At 37.1% G+C, this 18,029-nt stretch overlaps 1 protein-coding gene across 3 annotated transcripts in view; it reads left to right on the forward strand.

The window, feature by feature from the left end:
- Window positions 1-478: 478 nt before the first annotated feature.
- Window positions 479-18,029, forward strand: part of LOC120527802 (membrane-spanning 4-domains subfamily A member 8-like) — a 31,537-nt gene continuing 13,986 nt past the window's right edge. Inside the window, exons 1-4 of one of the 3 annotated variants that reach the window (XM_039751640.1) lie at window positions 479-585; window positions 2,239-2,441; window positions 5,246-5,353; window positions 14,075-14,131. In XM_039751640.1, coding sequence (XP_039607574.1) covers window positions 2,259-2,441; window positions 5,246-5,353; window positions 14,075-14,131 — 348 coding nt within the window. In that variant the 5' untranslated portion in view covers window positions 479-585; window positions 2,239-2,258. The remainder of the gene's footprint in view (window positions 586-2,238; window positions 2,442-5,245; window positions 5,354-14,074; window positions 14,132-18,029) is intronic. The other 2 variants (XM_039751650.1, XM_039751658.1) reach the window with 2 other exon arrangements.

Consider the following 18,029-nt stretch of genomic DNA (forward strand, 5'->3'; position numbering starts at 1 on the left):
AGGATCGATGATGGAATGGCGCTAAACGTTACTTTGTAAATGCTTGATATTTGTTAAATATGCCTTGTCTTGTATGCATTTATACATCCCTATACCCGGACGATGGTAAATGAGGAGGGAAGCCCCTATTCGTTGTTAAGATTTCTCCATTAAAAAGGGGATTATTTTCTGGCTCACACCATGCTACGAAATGTATCTGTGTCCGTGCAGCACAGGGAAAATCTATACAGTAAATCACTTGTGCCTCGCAAACAGGCATATCGTAATCGACTGTCATAAATTTAAATATCTCGTGAATCAGTTTTTTAACCCCTTTTGTTGAAATTGTATAATTATTTCCCAATGTTTCCCCTTAGGCTCACAAAGCTATGCGAACACCTGTAGATCCGGAGTTCCGTTTCGGGTTTTTTTTTTTTCAAGCTATGGAGAAATGCGACGTCATGTGGCTCAATAGCCACACTTCACCACCTCCCTGAAGCGAAAGAGTTTGTGATCCCAAATGCGCTTATTTTCTGCTCGGAGTACGTCACATACATTTAGTTGGAGTCGGACAGGACTGTATCAGTTCCACGACAGTCGGAGAAGGTAACGGAAAACGTTATATACTGTATTTATACAGTACATAGAAACGTTTTTCTTTGCTTTTATTTTTTTAAACTCGTGTACTGAAGAATCGAGAGTGAAACCGTATATTATTTCGTTTTATGCATTGACTTTAAGGTACAATTATACATTGAAAAAAGAAAAACTGGAGGGCATTGTTTTTCAATTTGCTTTCTGGGAAAGATTACTGCTGTAGAGGAGAGAACAAATAAGAATCAATAACTTAATTTAGACAATCTTGGCTTCACTTTGAGAATAATAACACACTGCTGGCTCATAAAACTAACATAACGATGTCGTACCGTGTTCTAAAGATTAATTGCTATGTTGATGGATTTTTCCCACTTCAGAACGAACGAACGAATGATAGATAGATAGATAGATAGATAGATAGATAGATAGATAGATAGATAGATAGATAGATAGATAGATAGATAGATAGCAAAACATTTTCTTTTTGATGGTTAAAGATTTCTTTCCACCACACAGAACTGGCAGATAATGATAATTCAGGGCAAGCAACTTAAGTTTCCGGCACATATCGCGGCTACATCACCAGATATTGTCATTCTGTCAGAGATCTCAAGTCAACTTGTCTTGATAGAATTGACTGCCCTAGGAAGATCGTATAGAGGAGGTGTTTGAGAGGAAGCCGGCTAAGTAGCAGGTACTTCAGGAGGATTGCCGGACACAAGGGTGGCGGGTACACTGCCATCCAGTAGAAACAGGCTGCAGAGGTTTCGCAGGCCACTGTCTCTACAGATTCAACACCCTGCTGGGTGCTGAGTGCTCCGCTATGAAGTTCATCCATCAGGACTGCGACGGAGGCAACAGAAAGAGCTTCCCGGTGGCTATGGATTGCGAGGGGTGAGCCATGGCTTAATGCTGCTAGGGCGTAAATCGGGACTTGATCAACCCCGGCTGGGTCAACTGGACGAGGTTGTTTGAAGCGCCCTATTAATCCGTAGGGTGAATCTTCCTCTTCAAAGCATTACTCTATTTGATGGTTACAGATTTTTGACAAATTTAAAAGGAAGCAAATTTTAATACATAGACAATGCATCACCTAGTAACAAAAATGGATACAATTCAGTAAAATTAAACCACGTTTAATACTAATAATATGAATAGTAATAATAATTATAATAACAATACATTTAATTTATATAGTGCCTTAAAGATTACAAAAGATTAACATGCCTTATGGTTATATTCAAATTTCCCAGCTTTTTACCACAAGCATGCTTTTTAGTTTTGCTGGCTTTTTGCTAAGGCTAGGTTAGGCTTCATCTTTAAAGGTATAAATGATTAAGGAAGAAATAAAGCTCTGTGATGATGGAAATTCCATTATCTTACATGAAGCTCTCAATCTAAAAGAAGTACAGATTACTTAAATGACCAACTAAAGGCTAAAGGCTGCCAAGTGAAACCAATAATGTGAAAATTACACAGTTTTGTCTTTATGCAGATTCAAATGTCTTTAAGAAATCAATACTTTTAAAATAAAGTGCTACTGTATATTGCATATTCTCAATTGAAGGATCACTATTTGAGTATCCACTCCACTTCACAACATAAAATAAATGAGTATTTTTGTCTTTTTTTATACTTTTTTTTGGTTTTGTTTCATTTTAGTAAACCAGTAGCTGAGAAAGATGAGTACATCTCTCACAACTGCTAATGGGATGCTTGTCATCACCCAGGTCGTCCCTCAGAATAATGTGCAGGGTGCAAATACCACAACTACGGTACCTGTGCAAGTTGCTACAGGAACTAACTTTTGTCCAGTGCCACAGAAATTACAAAGATTTCTCAAAGGTGAACCAAAGGCTTTAGGGGTAAGAATATTTAAAACCACATCTTTTACTTTGGTAAAAATAAACAATACTGCTAAAAAGCAATGTCTTATCAAACAAGAATGTTTTTCTTTTCATGATCATGTTTTGTGCATCACTTTTGACTTACTAGAAAGTGAAAAGTTTTGTAGCAATGTTAGACATTTGAGTGTGGTATGGTACGGTGATAGTTCTACTTGTCAGGATCCTTGGTTCATTAAATGTATTATGCTGCCTATTGAGAAAATCATCTTTATTTTGTATGTCTGAAAATTATTTTTTTTATGTTCATTTCTTGTTGCTCCTTTGATGACCTTATGTTGCAATTCACATAACCTTTTGCAACGAAGCACAGTTTCTTATGACAGCATTTCACTGTGCGTACGTTAATTAAGAGCATATCAGGAGTGGATAATTTCAGAGATGCAAAACGACTCTTCCTCTATCACAGTTTAAAAAAATGAAAAAGTCACTTTCCAAAAATACCTTCCAAGAAAGATTTTTGTTGAGAATTTTAGCTTTGCAACATAACACTCCATGTTTTGATTTCTAGTTTATCCTTTAAAAGAAAGTTTGCTTTACTATTTGACCCTCACTTGTCCCATACTATGTTTGTTTAGAATGTTGAAAATCTCAGCCACCTGAGGCACCTTTTTATTGCATATTGCTGTTCTGTTGACAAATGATGCTGTCTCTGATCAGACTACCCCTTAGAGAACATATTTTTTTACATTGTGTATTTTTGTAATAAAAAAATGTGTTTTCTTGGTGTTTCATGATGCTCTTGTATATTCACTTTTACCCTTAAAAGAGTAAAATATTGCTTCCTCCAGTTCTGTAATTTTACATAGCAGAACATCTATTGCTTTACATACAGTATCTACACTTTGTTAATTATGTCTTGGTATATAAAATCACAGAATGTAAAAAATGTGTATCTAGGTCTGTACATAAGTGTGTCAATCTATCTAACATAATGGTATTATTATGTTTTCACTTAATTATTTTTATATTTATGTAGTCTCTTCAATTTTAATTTCTTTCTTTACACAAATAGATTCAAATGTATTATTCTATTAAACTGGTCAATTTGTTCATGTTTATATTTACATTTAGTTAACAGGAGGGTTTACTTACATTAATGACAGGCTGGACTGGTCTCAAAACATTGAGAAGCTATATAAGAAAGAGCAGAGCAGACTTGTTTTCACTAAGAAACTGCCTTCCTTTAATGTGGGAACTGACTTCCCTCACGTCTTCTATAACTCTGTAATGGCCACTGACTGATGAGAAGATCACTAGGACCCCACTGCCCACTCTGCAGAGCATCTATAACTGCAGAGTCCGCAGGAGAACTGCCTTGATCCTCAGGGACCCCACCCACCCCAACATGAACTGTTCACACTTCTATCCTCAGGCAGGAAGTAAAGAAGTATGAAATGCAGGACTTCCAGGCTAAAGAACTCTTTCTTTCCCAAGGCCATTAGATTCCTAAATAACTGACTGGAGTTTATAACCATGGGCTACGTCATTCTATCTACCTCACACAACTGTATTTGACTTGTCCATCACACACCTACCTGCCCATTACACTTTATATTTCTATTCTGTGTTTATACTTTATGCTGCCTCTGTTAATTATTATCTATCGGCTACTTATTATGTTTATTTTTATACACTGGTTTTGTCATTTAGTGTGGACAGCAAAGAAAGAATTTCATTGTACAGGGAAACATGTTTCCTTACTGTACACATGACAATAAACTTTGAACTTTGAACTTGAACTTGTAATGGCCACTGCAGTTTTCTACACTGTGGTGTGCTGAGCTAGTAACATCACTTCAAGAGTGGCTCACTGAATTAACTAGCTAATTAAAAGGGCAAGCTCAGTTATAGAATGCACTCTGGACCCCTTGGAGGTCGTAGCAAAGGAGAGAATGAAAACAAATCTGAGTGCCATTATGAACGATGCTGCACATCCTCTCTCTGATACACTAACATTGAGGACTTTCAGCCAACAAATTGTTCAGCAGAAATGTGTTGGGAAATGTGGCTAGGTATCCTTAACACCAACAGCGATACGCCTGCATAAGACCTTACTGTGACAGCCAAGTCAGAATGTTTCTTTTGAATTTTTTTGCTTTACAGTCATTCTGGTGTATGTTCAGACCAAAGTGTGTGTATATCTTTATTTATTTACTGATATATTTACCCATATATATATTTATTTATTTATTTAAAGAGCTTCTGTAAAAAGCTAAATTTCTCCCTGGGCACAAATAAAACCTTATCTATCTATCTATCTATCTATCTATCTATCTATCTATCTATCTATCTATCTATCTATCTATCTATGTCTCCTAGCAAAGCATGTAACTTGTGTGGCTGAGACTTAAATAAATAAAATAAAATCAATTTAAAAATCTGTCAAGATTAAATGATTGTATTTCAAGAATTTCTAAAGAGGTCTCATTTAAATACTGTTACCAAAAAGATTGGCCATTTTTCAGTAAGTAATGACTCTTTAAAGACAGAATAGTAATTGGCTAACAATTAGTAGAATATTGAATGCTTTATTGTTTTTGTTCTTGATGTGACTTTGATTTTTCGTTCTATTAGTGTAAAAGCTAGACCCATATTTCTATGAGTGTTTACAGTAATCTCAATACAGACAACCTCTAATGGTCAGATCTGTGATGGAGGTCGAGAGTGATTTGGTGTCCCCATCTGAAAAATCAAGATAAAAAAAAGAATAATTAGGTGTTTCCACAGATGTCAATCCATATTTTTGGTCATTTTTATTCCAGGTGGCTCAGATCATGATTGGAGTGATTAACATTGGGTTTGGGATAGTCCTGGCATTTACTGATTCACTCGCTGTATTTGGAGGAATTCCATTTTGGACAAGCATAATGGTAAGATGCTGTTTCAATGCCTCCTACCTTATTCTTATCAAAGTTGTTAATTCAGCATCATTTGCTTTAGGAAAGACATGTCCTCAAAACCTTCAAAACATGTACATATCAGAAGTACAGGCCAAAAACAAATGGTCAGATTCATTCATTTACAGTTTTCAAAGAATTTAGCTGCTTCAAATAGATATTGTAAGCTAATGTGATATTTCATGAGAGGAGTTCATTTACAGTCAAAGCAAGAATACAGCTTTGCTCTGAAACACTCCTTGAAAACATTTAAAATCCTTCTTGCCTCATATCTTGGTAATCCCCTTCGAAACCAATTACCCATATTAAAGAATTAAAAAGAGAAGTAGAACACCATTAGTCAATTAAATAGAAACACCAACATAGACACGCAGGATCCATAGGTAACACAAACTAGGCATTGACCCCAAACTATATTGAAAATGAAACAGTTTGAAGAATGAATAATACATACCAGTTACAATATGAAAATGTATTACTGTGTAGGTGCCATAATGGGTCTGCATTGCTATCCTCACATTTCCAAAAGACTGGAATCTAAGCAATGCTTTGTCACCGTCTATGTGAAATGTCCTCTTGTCTGTATGAATTTTGTGCAGGAACCTGATCTTATTTAAACATTCTAAATACATGCAAGTCAGTTTAGCTGGTGATATTACATTAGTCTTGTATGATCAAGTGTGGGTGAGTGTGTCATGAGATCAGGGCACATTGTCTGGCGCCAATGGTGTAGACTGCACCCAGTAACACTGAATTAAAATAGGATAATTTTTAAAATAAATGAGCAAGCATACTCTACAATATTAACTGTAGGTATATGAGAAAGATCTGAAAAATATTATATTAATTATATTATATTACTTTGTATTATATTAATTTTTGAAAAGCTTACTTCACCTCAGGGTATTAAGGTATGTAAAATATTGTTGCAAAAAATATATTTTTATTTGTATATTTTTTTTTATTATTATTTATTAATTTTATTACAATCAATACATAGCAATCAAGTTTTTACAAAAAAAAAGAATTATGCTAAGAACAGATTTTTTTAATGTTATTTCTTGAGTGGCACAACTTGTTTACACTGATAAAAAGGAAAAGTCAAGATGATCAGTGCTGCCGGTTAATGAACGAAGAATACTGTAACATCTTTCATTCCATTCTGATTGAAATACCAAACAAGAGGTGAAGCAAAAAGAAAAGGCCACTTTGTGCTCTACAGTCATGGACAGCAGCTACACCTTCAACTAAGCTCAGCCTGCGTATAAAACAAGGATATTACAGATCATCAGTTCATTGTTTAGCTGCATATACTAGTGCAATTATTAAGTGCATATACTTATGGAATTAGTTATTTAAATTACTGGTAGACATTTAGTATTACCTGTAAAATCAATGTTTATTTAGAAAAATGTTTTACTGTTTTTAACTTATCTTTATAAAAAATGGACACACAAGAGTACATGAACATTGGCAATCTATTAGACTATGTGCCAATGATATAAGACAGATAGTGTAAAAGTCTACTTAGAAAGAGAGTAGAGAACAACAATATAAAATTGTCATTTATACTAATTTAGATGAGGCATCACAATCACAATGGTGACCGTGTGGTTGATTAAGTTCTCTGACTGTGTTTCTGGATTTATTTTTTTTTAACTTAACTTTTGGGTTCACTGTTGATTCTTAGCTGATACACACATAGGTTTTCATTGCCTATGACTCTATACTGTACTTGCATTATGTAAATGTGCTGAGGGTAGCCTGTAGTATTTTATTAAAGAAACATTTTAGCCTGTTTAATAAGAAAAAAAACACTCAGGCAATTGGTGCTATGCAACTCTGTTAAAGGTATTTCCTGGAAAATAGGAGTGAGCAACTTTGAAAACAAAAAAGCCTGTTAGTGTAATTGGGAATACCATCCATAAGTGTTTGTTAAAATAAATGAAAGGACTTTTGTCTGCTTACAAATGTATGTTTAGCACATATGATATATATTGCCTCTTTTAAGGGTAAAAGGTGAGAACCACTTATTGACCCCACTTTGCCCAGACTCTTCTTCACGTCTACACATTCCACTGTGTTAATTACAGTAAATACAAGGTAAATATGGGGTTACAGCAGTCAGGTCATACTGTGTTTGACCAATATAAAAATAATTTTTTTAGGAGGCAATAAATGTATGTTGAGTATAGTGCTGCACGTGACATTGTTCACAATGCATTAGGGGAGCCTGTGACATATTACCATACAGGTGACATGGAATAAAGATTTTTGTGTAAATGTCTTGGGCAAAGAAAACATAAGGTTAGGTGCTGACAACATTTTCAGTATTAGGTTAGGTTAAAAGTGAAATTCCACAGAATTCACAGCACGAAATGGAAACCTGTTCTTCTTTCATTAATTGGCATTGCCTTATTTGAATGTGGATGTGTCCTGCAATGGGCTGCTTTCTACCTTGCATCTGATGGGCACAGGTTCCAAAAACCCTGAATTTGTTTAGACAGGTATGTTAATGGATGGGTGGCATGGTGGCACAGTGGTAGCGCTGCTGCCTCGCAGTTAGGAGACCCGGGTTTGCTTCCCGGGTTTTCCCTGTGTGGAGTTTGCATGTTCTCCCCTTGTCTGCGTGGGTTTCCTCCGGGCGCTCCGGTTTCCTCCCAAAGTCCAAAGGCATGCAGGTTAGGTGGACTGACGATTTTAAATTGACCCTAGTGTGTGCTTGGTGTGTGGATGTGTTTGTGTGTGTCCTGCGGTGGGCTGGCACCCTGCCCAGGATTGGTTCCTGCCTTGTGCCCTGTGTTGGGTGGGATTGGCTCCAGCAGACCCCCGTGACACTGTGTTCGGATTCAGCGGGATGGAAAATGGATGGATGGATATTAATGGATGGATGGTTGGACAAAACATGCAATAAATAAGGTGGAGAAATTTTCAGATTACAGAAAACACATTGGATAATCAAACACTATAAAGACAGTAATATCTACATAGATTAAACTGAACATAATTCAGGTTTGGACGTACAGTATATACAGACAGAAAGCCCCTGTGTTATGAACGTTTTCCATTCCTGACGACATTCATAAACACATTTTGTATGTTAATTGGAACTTGCACTGAAAATGTCCATTTAATAGAAATATTGGTAAACATGCAAAATACTTTATTAGTTGCTTTACAGAAAAACATTTCAAACTTAATAAAGTGATAGTGTAGCAATATTACTGTACTTTAAATCACAAAACAGGAATAATGTAAACTATAATGAACCATGTGTATGTACGGTTGATTTTATGTTTAAAAATAAGTTTGGTATTTGTAATTTCAAAGTTATTTCTTCACAATCATAGTATTTGTTCATTTTCCATATAAAATTATGTTCTGAAATGAAGTGTTTTTTATATATTTTAAAAATACCTTGCCTGTTTGAGCTGTCTGTTTGAGGAAAATATGACTTTTCAATTTATGATAACTAAGGAAACTAAAGATAATTATTTTACCACAGATTGTTGAAACAATTTTTCTTGAGGTAAGAATACATTTTCTTTTCATTTGCCTGCTAACAGCCTTCATTGTGGGTGAAGTTATGACAACTCAACAAGCACCAAACTATTTTTTCAACAGTTATGTTTAGCACTTGCTGATCGTGTAATTCATCACCTTGTTTGGAGGCTCTATTAGCCATACCTCACTTGACATATTACTAGAGCGTGCATGTTTGGTAGAAAAATACTGACTAAGGTTGTGCATGATTAGCCATCAATTAAGGGCTGGGGGACAGAGTGACATACGGATTGCCTCTGACCCTGGGTTAGTGTAAGGAGGCAGCTGTGTGTGTTGCCACATGGTAGAAGCACCCACTAAAATAATGAAATAAGCTTCCATATAGTGAAAGAATCTAAGCAATCTTAAGTGTGAATTTTTCAGTTATCATTGTATAGTAGTCTACAGAATAGAGACAACCATCCTTATCAGATCATCAACAGCGCTTGGTGATGACTTTCTGAGGTGAATCCTTGCCCCTGGCCCTGAAAGATGCCATTAAATGGCTGAACGTCACAACAGTGTTTTGATTTGCACTTTTTTTCCTTTGTAAAATGACATGGATACCCTGTTTTGTAATATATGTGCAATCTCAAGAAGTGGATCAATACTCAAAACAATTTTAGCTTGAAAAATGGACATTCTGTAAGTTTCTAGAGTTTTTCATTCATCTATGGACATCAAATTTTTAAAATTTATAATAAAAATGCCTCACTTTACAGCACAATTTTATGTGGCAAATTAATATATACCATGATTGTGAAGAAATAATTTTGACTTGCAAAATACCACACTTATCCCTTAAGCATCCAACAGTCTTTGATAAAGAGACAGTACCACAAAGAGATGAAAAAGCTTAATAATGGCAGGTAAAGCTACCACTAACTGATGATTTGACAACTTATCCTTCAGCAGAGTTGTGTTGTCTTTGCTGAGGGACTGCAGGTGTTACTTCCTCTTTCCAGCAGCAGATATTCCCCGGGATGGCACAGCTGGAACATGTACTTAGAATGATGGGAAGTACAAGTTACAGGATCTGCTTCTCATCAGCTAAACAGACAGCTGCCTATCTACCTGCTTAGCTGTAAAGGAGTGTACAAGTATTACACAGACATGCCTGCTGCAAGTTACATTCAGTTACATGTGCACTGTAAAAGCCATCTCACTTTGCACTGAAGAACATTGCTCATTTTTATAGCATTTCACTTATGCGCGTGTTAAGATGGCAGTTAAAAGTGAAATACTGGCTACAGGAACACTGACAGAAGCTTGTCTGATATCATACAAACATAGGAACATTTTCATTCAAGCATCAGAAAATATTTCAGCGTGCAGTCGCAGGGAACTTTCACATGTACATATATCGACTGTTAACAAACCTCACTGCCTAACACACTGTTTGATGTGACTACACAGTTACACTACAAAAATGGATATTGGGTAGATTATAAAAGTATACATTGAAACCTACCTGTATGTCTGGATCTGTGAAGCCACAGCATTACCCATTTCACAACCTTGAAGTAATGCTCAGCTTGCTATCCACAGCTACTTATTTGCTCACAGCCAGCTTCTTATTCATACAACATATGAGAGTTGTACATATACCACATTTTGACTGCATGCAAGTTTTTCCCAGTCCAATGTGGGTACAGCACCAATGCACTGTGGTACTTGCATAACTAATGAGTAATATAACATTAGGCCACTGAAATTGTCATTGTTTCATGACAAGAGACATGCCTTTTTCTGTCATGAGATATTTTTACTTGCACATGGGATATCTAATAATTTTTTTGGGACCTTGTTCTTTCAGGGGCTGTATCACATCTCTTTTGATAGTGGCATGGTTCAGAATCCTTCTTGGTGAATGTGGTTAGCTTCCAAGAACAAGCTGATTTCATTTTCATTAGGGCATCTCCTGATGACATCAAGAACGGTGAACCTTTACAAAAGTCATCATGCAGTACTCCTGTATCTTATGTAGACACACCTTGCAGCCACTACAGTTTGATAGTTTTGCATTTCTCTAAGGCCAGCAGCATGGAGCCTGTCCCTAACTGTCTTGTCACCACTGCAAGAGTTGTGTTTACCATCAGTTTTGGTAGCAGTACAGGTTTTTGATCTGAAATGACAAGTCTGATGTATCTATTCTGCACTGTTGTGGCCATTTGAGGGTGAGCAGATTTTGGACCGTCATCTGTCCTTGTCTGCAGTTAGAAGTGACAGAGTGGAGATGTTTAATTCATAGTGCCTGGCAACACTGCCACATGACATTCCAGAAGACCCATTAGTCTTCTATAGTAAAAATCAGGTATATTAAAAAGTAAGTTAAGTTACTACAAAGGGTCACAAATGAATATATTAATAATTATAAAAAAAACAAACTAAATGTCAAAATTGTGAATTTCATATCTCTAGGGACATAGGGATTTTTTAAGGTCTGGCCACACTGCCTGTGTGTAGTTTGCAAATTCCTCAAACATCACAGAGACGTTTACATTAAGTTTATTGGTATATCTAAACTGACCAAATATGAGTGAATTTGGGTTTGTGCATAAGTGTGCCCTGAAAGTGAGCTGGTGCCAGAGATGGTGCCTTTCCTGTGCCCATTCCAGCTAAGACAAGTTCTGGTTCTCTCCTGTCCACATAATGGACGGAAGTGCTTAGGAAAATTAATGATGTTTGGATGACTAGCCATGCAAAATGCAGAAGAGCTACAAATAATAACATTGGACAGGCATATGTCAGAACAATATCGCTTTACTTGGTTGTGCTGTCAGAAAGAAGTGAGCTGAAAATAACAGTAACTTCATGAAACTGCTGTAGCAGCATTAATCTCTGCGCTACCATACCTCAAATCATTCATTCTAACTTTATTTTGTAAAGAAATTTTTAGAGTGCATACCATTACCGTTTTTAAAATGTGTATTTTGTCACAAAATTACACCTGGTCAGTGGTGCACTGGAATACCAATATATTTTCAATATACTATCATATGGGACCAACTAGGGTTCTGGTATCTGTTGGCAGAAGGCAATTAATTATCAATCTATCACAAAGCACACTCATGGACACATTTATACTTAAATGGTGCTAACTTGGAGACACCAAATCCTGCCACCTCACAATTACAAAAAACTAGAAAATTAGATCAGACACCCAAGCTGAGCACTGTTTGAGTGATAGTTGCACGTACTTGCTATATTTGTGTGGGTTTTTCTCTTGTTACTCCAGATTCCTCTCTCTTTCCATAGATACCCATGTGCTGAAATTTGTTCACTAAAACCTGTTGGTATACTTTGTGCACTGTTGTAGGAATGCTATGTTTTTGCACTATTTTACCATTTTGTTTGTTTTTAATCAATAGGGTATATAGGGATAAAGAGTTGAATAGTTAAATGAGACAGGAATTTAATGCAGTGATGACAGAACAGGTTTAATATGGTCTCTTTTTACGCCATGTGTACATAGCCTGCCTTCAGCATTTTATTTATACTGTACCTCAGATTTTTTCAGCAGTCTACAAGAAGTCAGTTCCAATTCTCCAGGTGAGACAAGAAAAACCCCAAATCAGCTTGAAAACTGAATCAGAGTCAATAACATAATGTGTCTAAAATGAAAGAAACAAGCCTTAGTGAAATTGTCAGTGTCCGATTTAAAATACAAATCAGACTCTATGCCTAATTTGTATGATACAGGTCTGAATTGTAGAACCACATTTATTGTCAGATTACTGTGTTTCTCTTTATATTTCAGGCAATAATTTGACTTTATTTAGCTTTTGTAAAATTACTGTTTTATCATGCTAAGAAGACAGTTTATCTGTGTATTTATACCATCAGTATCATTTGGCTATTAGCAGCATGTTGTGGAGGGCAGCTGGGGGCTGTGCCCAGCCGGGATGCTAGAAGGAATGAGAGAAGGACTACGCCTCCCCCGGACCACGAGAGGGCAGCCGCCCTGGTTTGTATGGGGGCCAGGGGAATTGAGCATGGAGGCTCAACCCTATAGGAGCCTGTGGCCACTGCCAGGGGGCACCTGGACAATTGTGGAGCCCTGGACATAAGCACTTCCGCCACACCCGTTCTGGCGGATGGAATACCAGGGACACCTGGAGTGCTTCCGGGTGCTCATGCGGCACTTCTGCCACACCAGGAAGTGCCACAGGAGGAAGTTCCTCAGAGGGCACCTGGAGCACGTCCAGGTGGGTATAAAAGAGGCTGCCTCCCTACAGTCATGAGCCAGTGTCAGGAGGAAGAGGACAAAGCTGGGGAAGGAAGACGGAGGCAGGAAAGGACCATTGGAAGGCCCGGGAAGAAGGGTTTTGGTGCAAGGGCACTGTGTGTTGTGCAGGACTGTTTTGTGGACTGTAAATAGCTGTAAATAAATGTGTGTGTTGGTACCATTGGTGTCTGCCTGTCTGTGTCCAGGGCTGGTTTTCCACAATGTTTAAAGGCACTTAAAGCAGACAAAGTATAGATTTCTGAAGATCAAAAAATTAAATATCAATTTTTCCAAACACAGTCACCATACATTAACTGAATACTCTCTACCTGTTCAGAGTAGCTCCATAAAGGACAATCCAGTCATAAAGTCTGTTCAGAAACATACTGTGGTCTTGTATTTAAATTTCACAAATACAAGTGCTGGGGTATATTTCTCGTCACTGCTATAGTCACAGATCATTTATTACCCACTCTCTCATTACTTTGTTTTTCTGATTTAGCTCTTCTTCATTCCCATAACCTTCATTTCCACAGTATTACTCATGAAACGGAAGGCAAGACAAAGATTTATTTGCCTTTAATTGATCAGATCCTCATATAACCACCGCCTTTTCTACCATTAAATGACTAATATAACAAACATGGAGCTCTTTGAGTACTGGAAATTGTTTTGTTTATCCTAGTTGTAAATTTATCCTTCATCCAGTCCAGGACTGATATATTCTGACAATGGGAAAAAGTATAAACTCCACACACACAGTGGCCCAGTAAAGGATGTAAATCCACAATGCTGAAGTTGTGAGCCAGCAGAATAAACTACTGTACCAACATGATACCTAATATTAAGTTAACAATATATTGTACCAATATACAATTTCCTTTAATTGACATTTTCAAGTTTCACTTTTGCTCTTTCCACAGTACATTATTTCTGGAAGTCTCTCTATTTGTGCTGCCAATAGTATGCAATCTTGTCAAGTAAGTATAAAGATCTGTCTAGTTCTTTGTTTCAAACTGGTTATTTAAGTCTGGTCATCAACTATAAGATTCTCCTTCTTTTGCTTGGTTTGCCTATTAATAAATACACAGAATATATGTTAAAAGCTAATTCAGCTCTTTAGAGATTTTTTATTTGTTGAATTTTCACCCATAATTAAATCTTTCCTACTGCTTTTGAAATACTACTTAGTTTTCAAATCTTCAAATCAAGGAACAGGAGACTTGTAGATTCATTAAGGTTGTATTTTGTTTGTAAGATAAATAAACATGGCCCTTAGACAGTTTACACATATAATGTGGAGTACATCGGGCACATTTGGTCTTAGGTTCTAATCAGCCTCATTCGTGCCATTGTGATTGTATCAGGTTTCCTATTTCACACAAGAGTTGTGCTTTATGTGATTCATTTTCACATTATTTGGCTTTCGATCTAATATTGTGCCGAGAAGTAAATTATGTGGCTGGAGTGTTATCACATGATCAATGTGTTCTGAACAGTATAAAGATCAAAATGATAAAAAGAAATTAAAATGTGGTTTATAGGGAGATCTGAAAGACTGATAAAAAGATAGAGCATATGGTCAAAATCAGGAAGTACAATACCGATCGACAAAACCAAAAAACAAGACATGAGTCATGGTTGATTCACATAGCAAAAGTCGTGGCTATGCAAAGAGCCTTTCCTATTAATTAAATGTGATACAAAGACTTGTAGTTTAAAAGTTTGTATCTTGTAGATACTCCAGAGGATGGATGAGCATCCCACTCAAGATGGAGATGGTTCCTTTATCTGGCTGGGATACCTTAACGGAAGGATGGATTAAGTGTGGGTAATACCCAGCCGGGACGCCTTATGATTACTGTCCTGAATGGGATGTCTGAGGGATACAGGGATCAGTAAAAGATGATGGCAGGAGCAGTTCATCCACCACTATAATAGATGGCAGTGTCCCTCAATAGAGTCCCTGTTTGGACACCCATAGGGCTGCATGGGAGTTGGAGTCCAGAGATGCAGCCGTATAGGAGTACTTGGCAGATGATAGAGGGTGCTGCAGGGGGTGATCCTCCGTAGCTTTCTTGTGACCCGGAAGTACTTCCAACTGAGAGCATAAGTCCTCCAGGGCCCAGCATAAGAGGAGTCTGTTGCAACAAATGGATGAGTCAGAGTTGGGAGGCAGAGGGCTATGTACTTGGAAAAGAGGAGAGAGAAGTTTAAAGTCTGTATATTGGCTGTAATTGTAATTGCATTCAGCTGTCTGGATTATAAATCTTTATATTAACACCAAGAGTTGCGTTGGGTCATGTTTTTCTGGGGTTTAGGGGCTCAGTGGCACCCCCTGCTGTTCATAATCCATAAATTTATACAGTAGCAGTATCATCATTTATAGGGATACATTATAATGTCATGTATAGCAATGTGACTGTTGACAAGTTACATTGCCAAAATGAGTATGGCTATAATCATTAGAAAATTCTGCAGATAAAATTTACAAAATGGCACTGAAATGCCAATGAAACAGTGGTTCTCAACTTTTACTGCCTCGGGACCGAGATTTAACTTTTTAAGTTCATTGATGACTCATAGACAGCAATTAAGAGTAGGATGGTTCCCTTTGGTGAAACAAATGCACAAGAAAGGGGGAAGTGTGCTTGCCCTATTGGTGAAACAAGCGATTAAAAATGGGTAAAAATATAAATATAAGTTTTGTTGATTCCTTTTAACTGTGAGCAACTCAATTGATAAAGCAGTTTTTTTTTTCCTTGCATGCATGCAACCCAGTGATAGCCACTCGCAATCCAAGAATGGCAACCTACAGCCCAAAGTGGGTTGTGACACACTGGTTGATAAAGACTGATATCAAACTTTAATGCAAAAATACAGTAAATAATCAATCAAAAATTGACAAAACAAAGTAGAGTTCAGACAATAAAGCCAATAATAAAAAAAACAGCACTGTCTTTGTGGCCAGCCTCATTAAAGAAAGCCTGAAGTAGCTTTCGTAATATTTGTATCACTTTTGTATTTAACTAATAAACAAGGTATTAATTTTAAAACTCCTTCTTCTTCATATTTTCCCACTTCTATGTGGGGTCAATGTGCTTGATCAGCATTCTCCATACTGTTCCAACCTGCACCTCCTCCTCAGTCAAACCCTTTACCTTCCCCTGTACTTCATTTCCCATCACTCTTTTGCTCACATGTCCAGACCATTTCAGCCTACTTTCCTTTACTTTACCTGCTATCTCTCCTACTTTTGTTGAACCTCTGTCTCATTTCTGATTATGTCCTTTTTTGTAACTCCACATATCCATCTTGACATTCTCATTTCTGCCACATCCTTTCCTTTGTTTCCTTTACTGTCCATGTCTCAACTCCATACATCATTGCTGGTCTTATCGCTGCCTTAAAAACCTTTCCTTTAACCTTAAGTGCAATTGTTTGATCACACAATACTCATGATACACCATATGTTCCATCCACACTGCTTTCTATGGGTTATCACTGCATCTCATTTTCCATCTTGGGCTACCACTGATCCTAGATATTTCAAGTTTTTCCACTCTTTCCAATAGCATTTCCTGCAGGCTAACTTCTGAATCTTGATCATCATTAAACTTTAAATATTCTGTCTTCTTCCTATTTATATTCAACCCTCTGTCTTCCAAAGTTGGTCCTCATTCTTTCAATTTCCTCTCCACTTTCTTTTTTCTGGTGCGACATAACACAATGCCAGCAGCAATAACATACACCAGGGGTATTGATCTTTTATCCTATGACTCATCACATCCATAATGAGATCAAAGATGTAAGGACTTAGAGAAGACCCTGGTGTAGACCCACTCACATCCTCACATATTTCTCTGTTATTCCTTTTTCTTTCATTCTTCTCTTGACATGGCACTGTATCTTAAGCCTCCATGGCCCTGTATTATAAGCCTCCCCCACACCCCTCCCCCCAAAAAAAACACATACAAACCTTCCTGCTTTTCATGATGCTTCCCTTTGAGTTATGCAAACACTGCATCAGTTGTCCCTCTCCCTGGCATAAAACCAAACTGCTCACCCCATGTTGTTTTTTTCCATAAAACAACTCTAAAACCCTTTCTCAGATTTTCATTCTGTGTGACATGTTATCCCTCTATAGTTTTCCACAATCCTTAATATTGCCCTTCTCCCTATAAATAGGTGCAATCACACTGTTCCTCCACACCTGTCATATTCTCTCTTGTTCATAAATACTCTGCATTAGACCTCACATCTACTTTCTCTTCTCATAAACTTTTCCACTCTTCTAGTGGTATTTCATCCTGTCCTATTGACTTTCCATTTTTCATTTTTTTCAGTGCCTTCTTTATTTCCTACCTCCTTATTCTTGGTACTACCTCTTCATTTGAAATTTCATCCCCAAATACTATACTTTTCAAATAACCTCTTCTATATATTCTTGATTCTAAGATGCTCACTCAAGACCACACATTGCTCACCTTTCATCTGCTTTATCTGGCTAAAATCATTCCCAGCCTTGTTCCAACAATATTCTAGAAAACGTTCTCTCTTCGTCATTTGCCTCCAATTTTTCATGCACCTCCTCCAACGCTTGAGCCATGGCTATTGCCATTACTCTCTTTGACTCCTTTTTTGTCTGTCTAATATTTCCCTATATTCCTATCTCTCTGATTAGTACCATGTCTTCTTTGCCTCCTTCTTAGCCTTTATCACATCCTGCACCTCTCTGTTCTACCACCATGTCTCTTTGTCCTCAGATGAGCTCCTTCCTGTTGTCCTACCCAACACTGACTTCACCTACTCTTAATACAATTTTACTATTCTTCTCCCACCATTCCTCCACTTTCTAAAATGACTGCACTTCATTTA

This window comes from Polypterus senegalus, chromosome 1 (genome assembly GCF_016835505.1).
Source record: "Polypterus senegalus isolate Bchr_013 chromosome 1, ASM1683550v1, whole genome shotgun sequence".
Classification (NCBI taxonomy): domain Eukaryota; kingdom Metazoa; phylum Chordata; class Cladistia; order Polypteriformes; family Polypteridae; genus Polypterus; species Polypterus senegalus.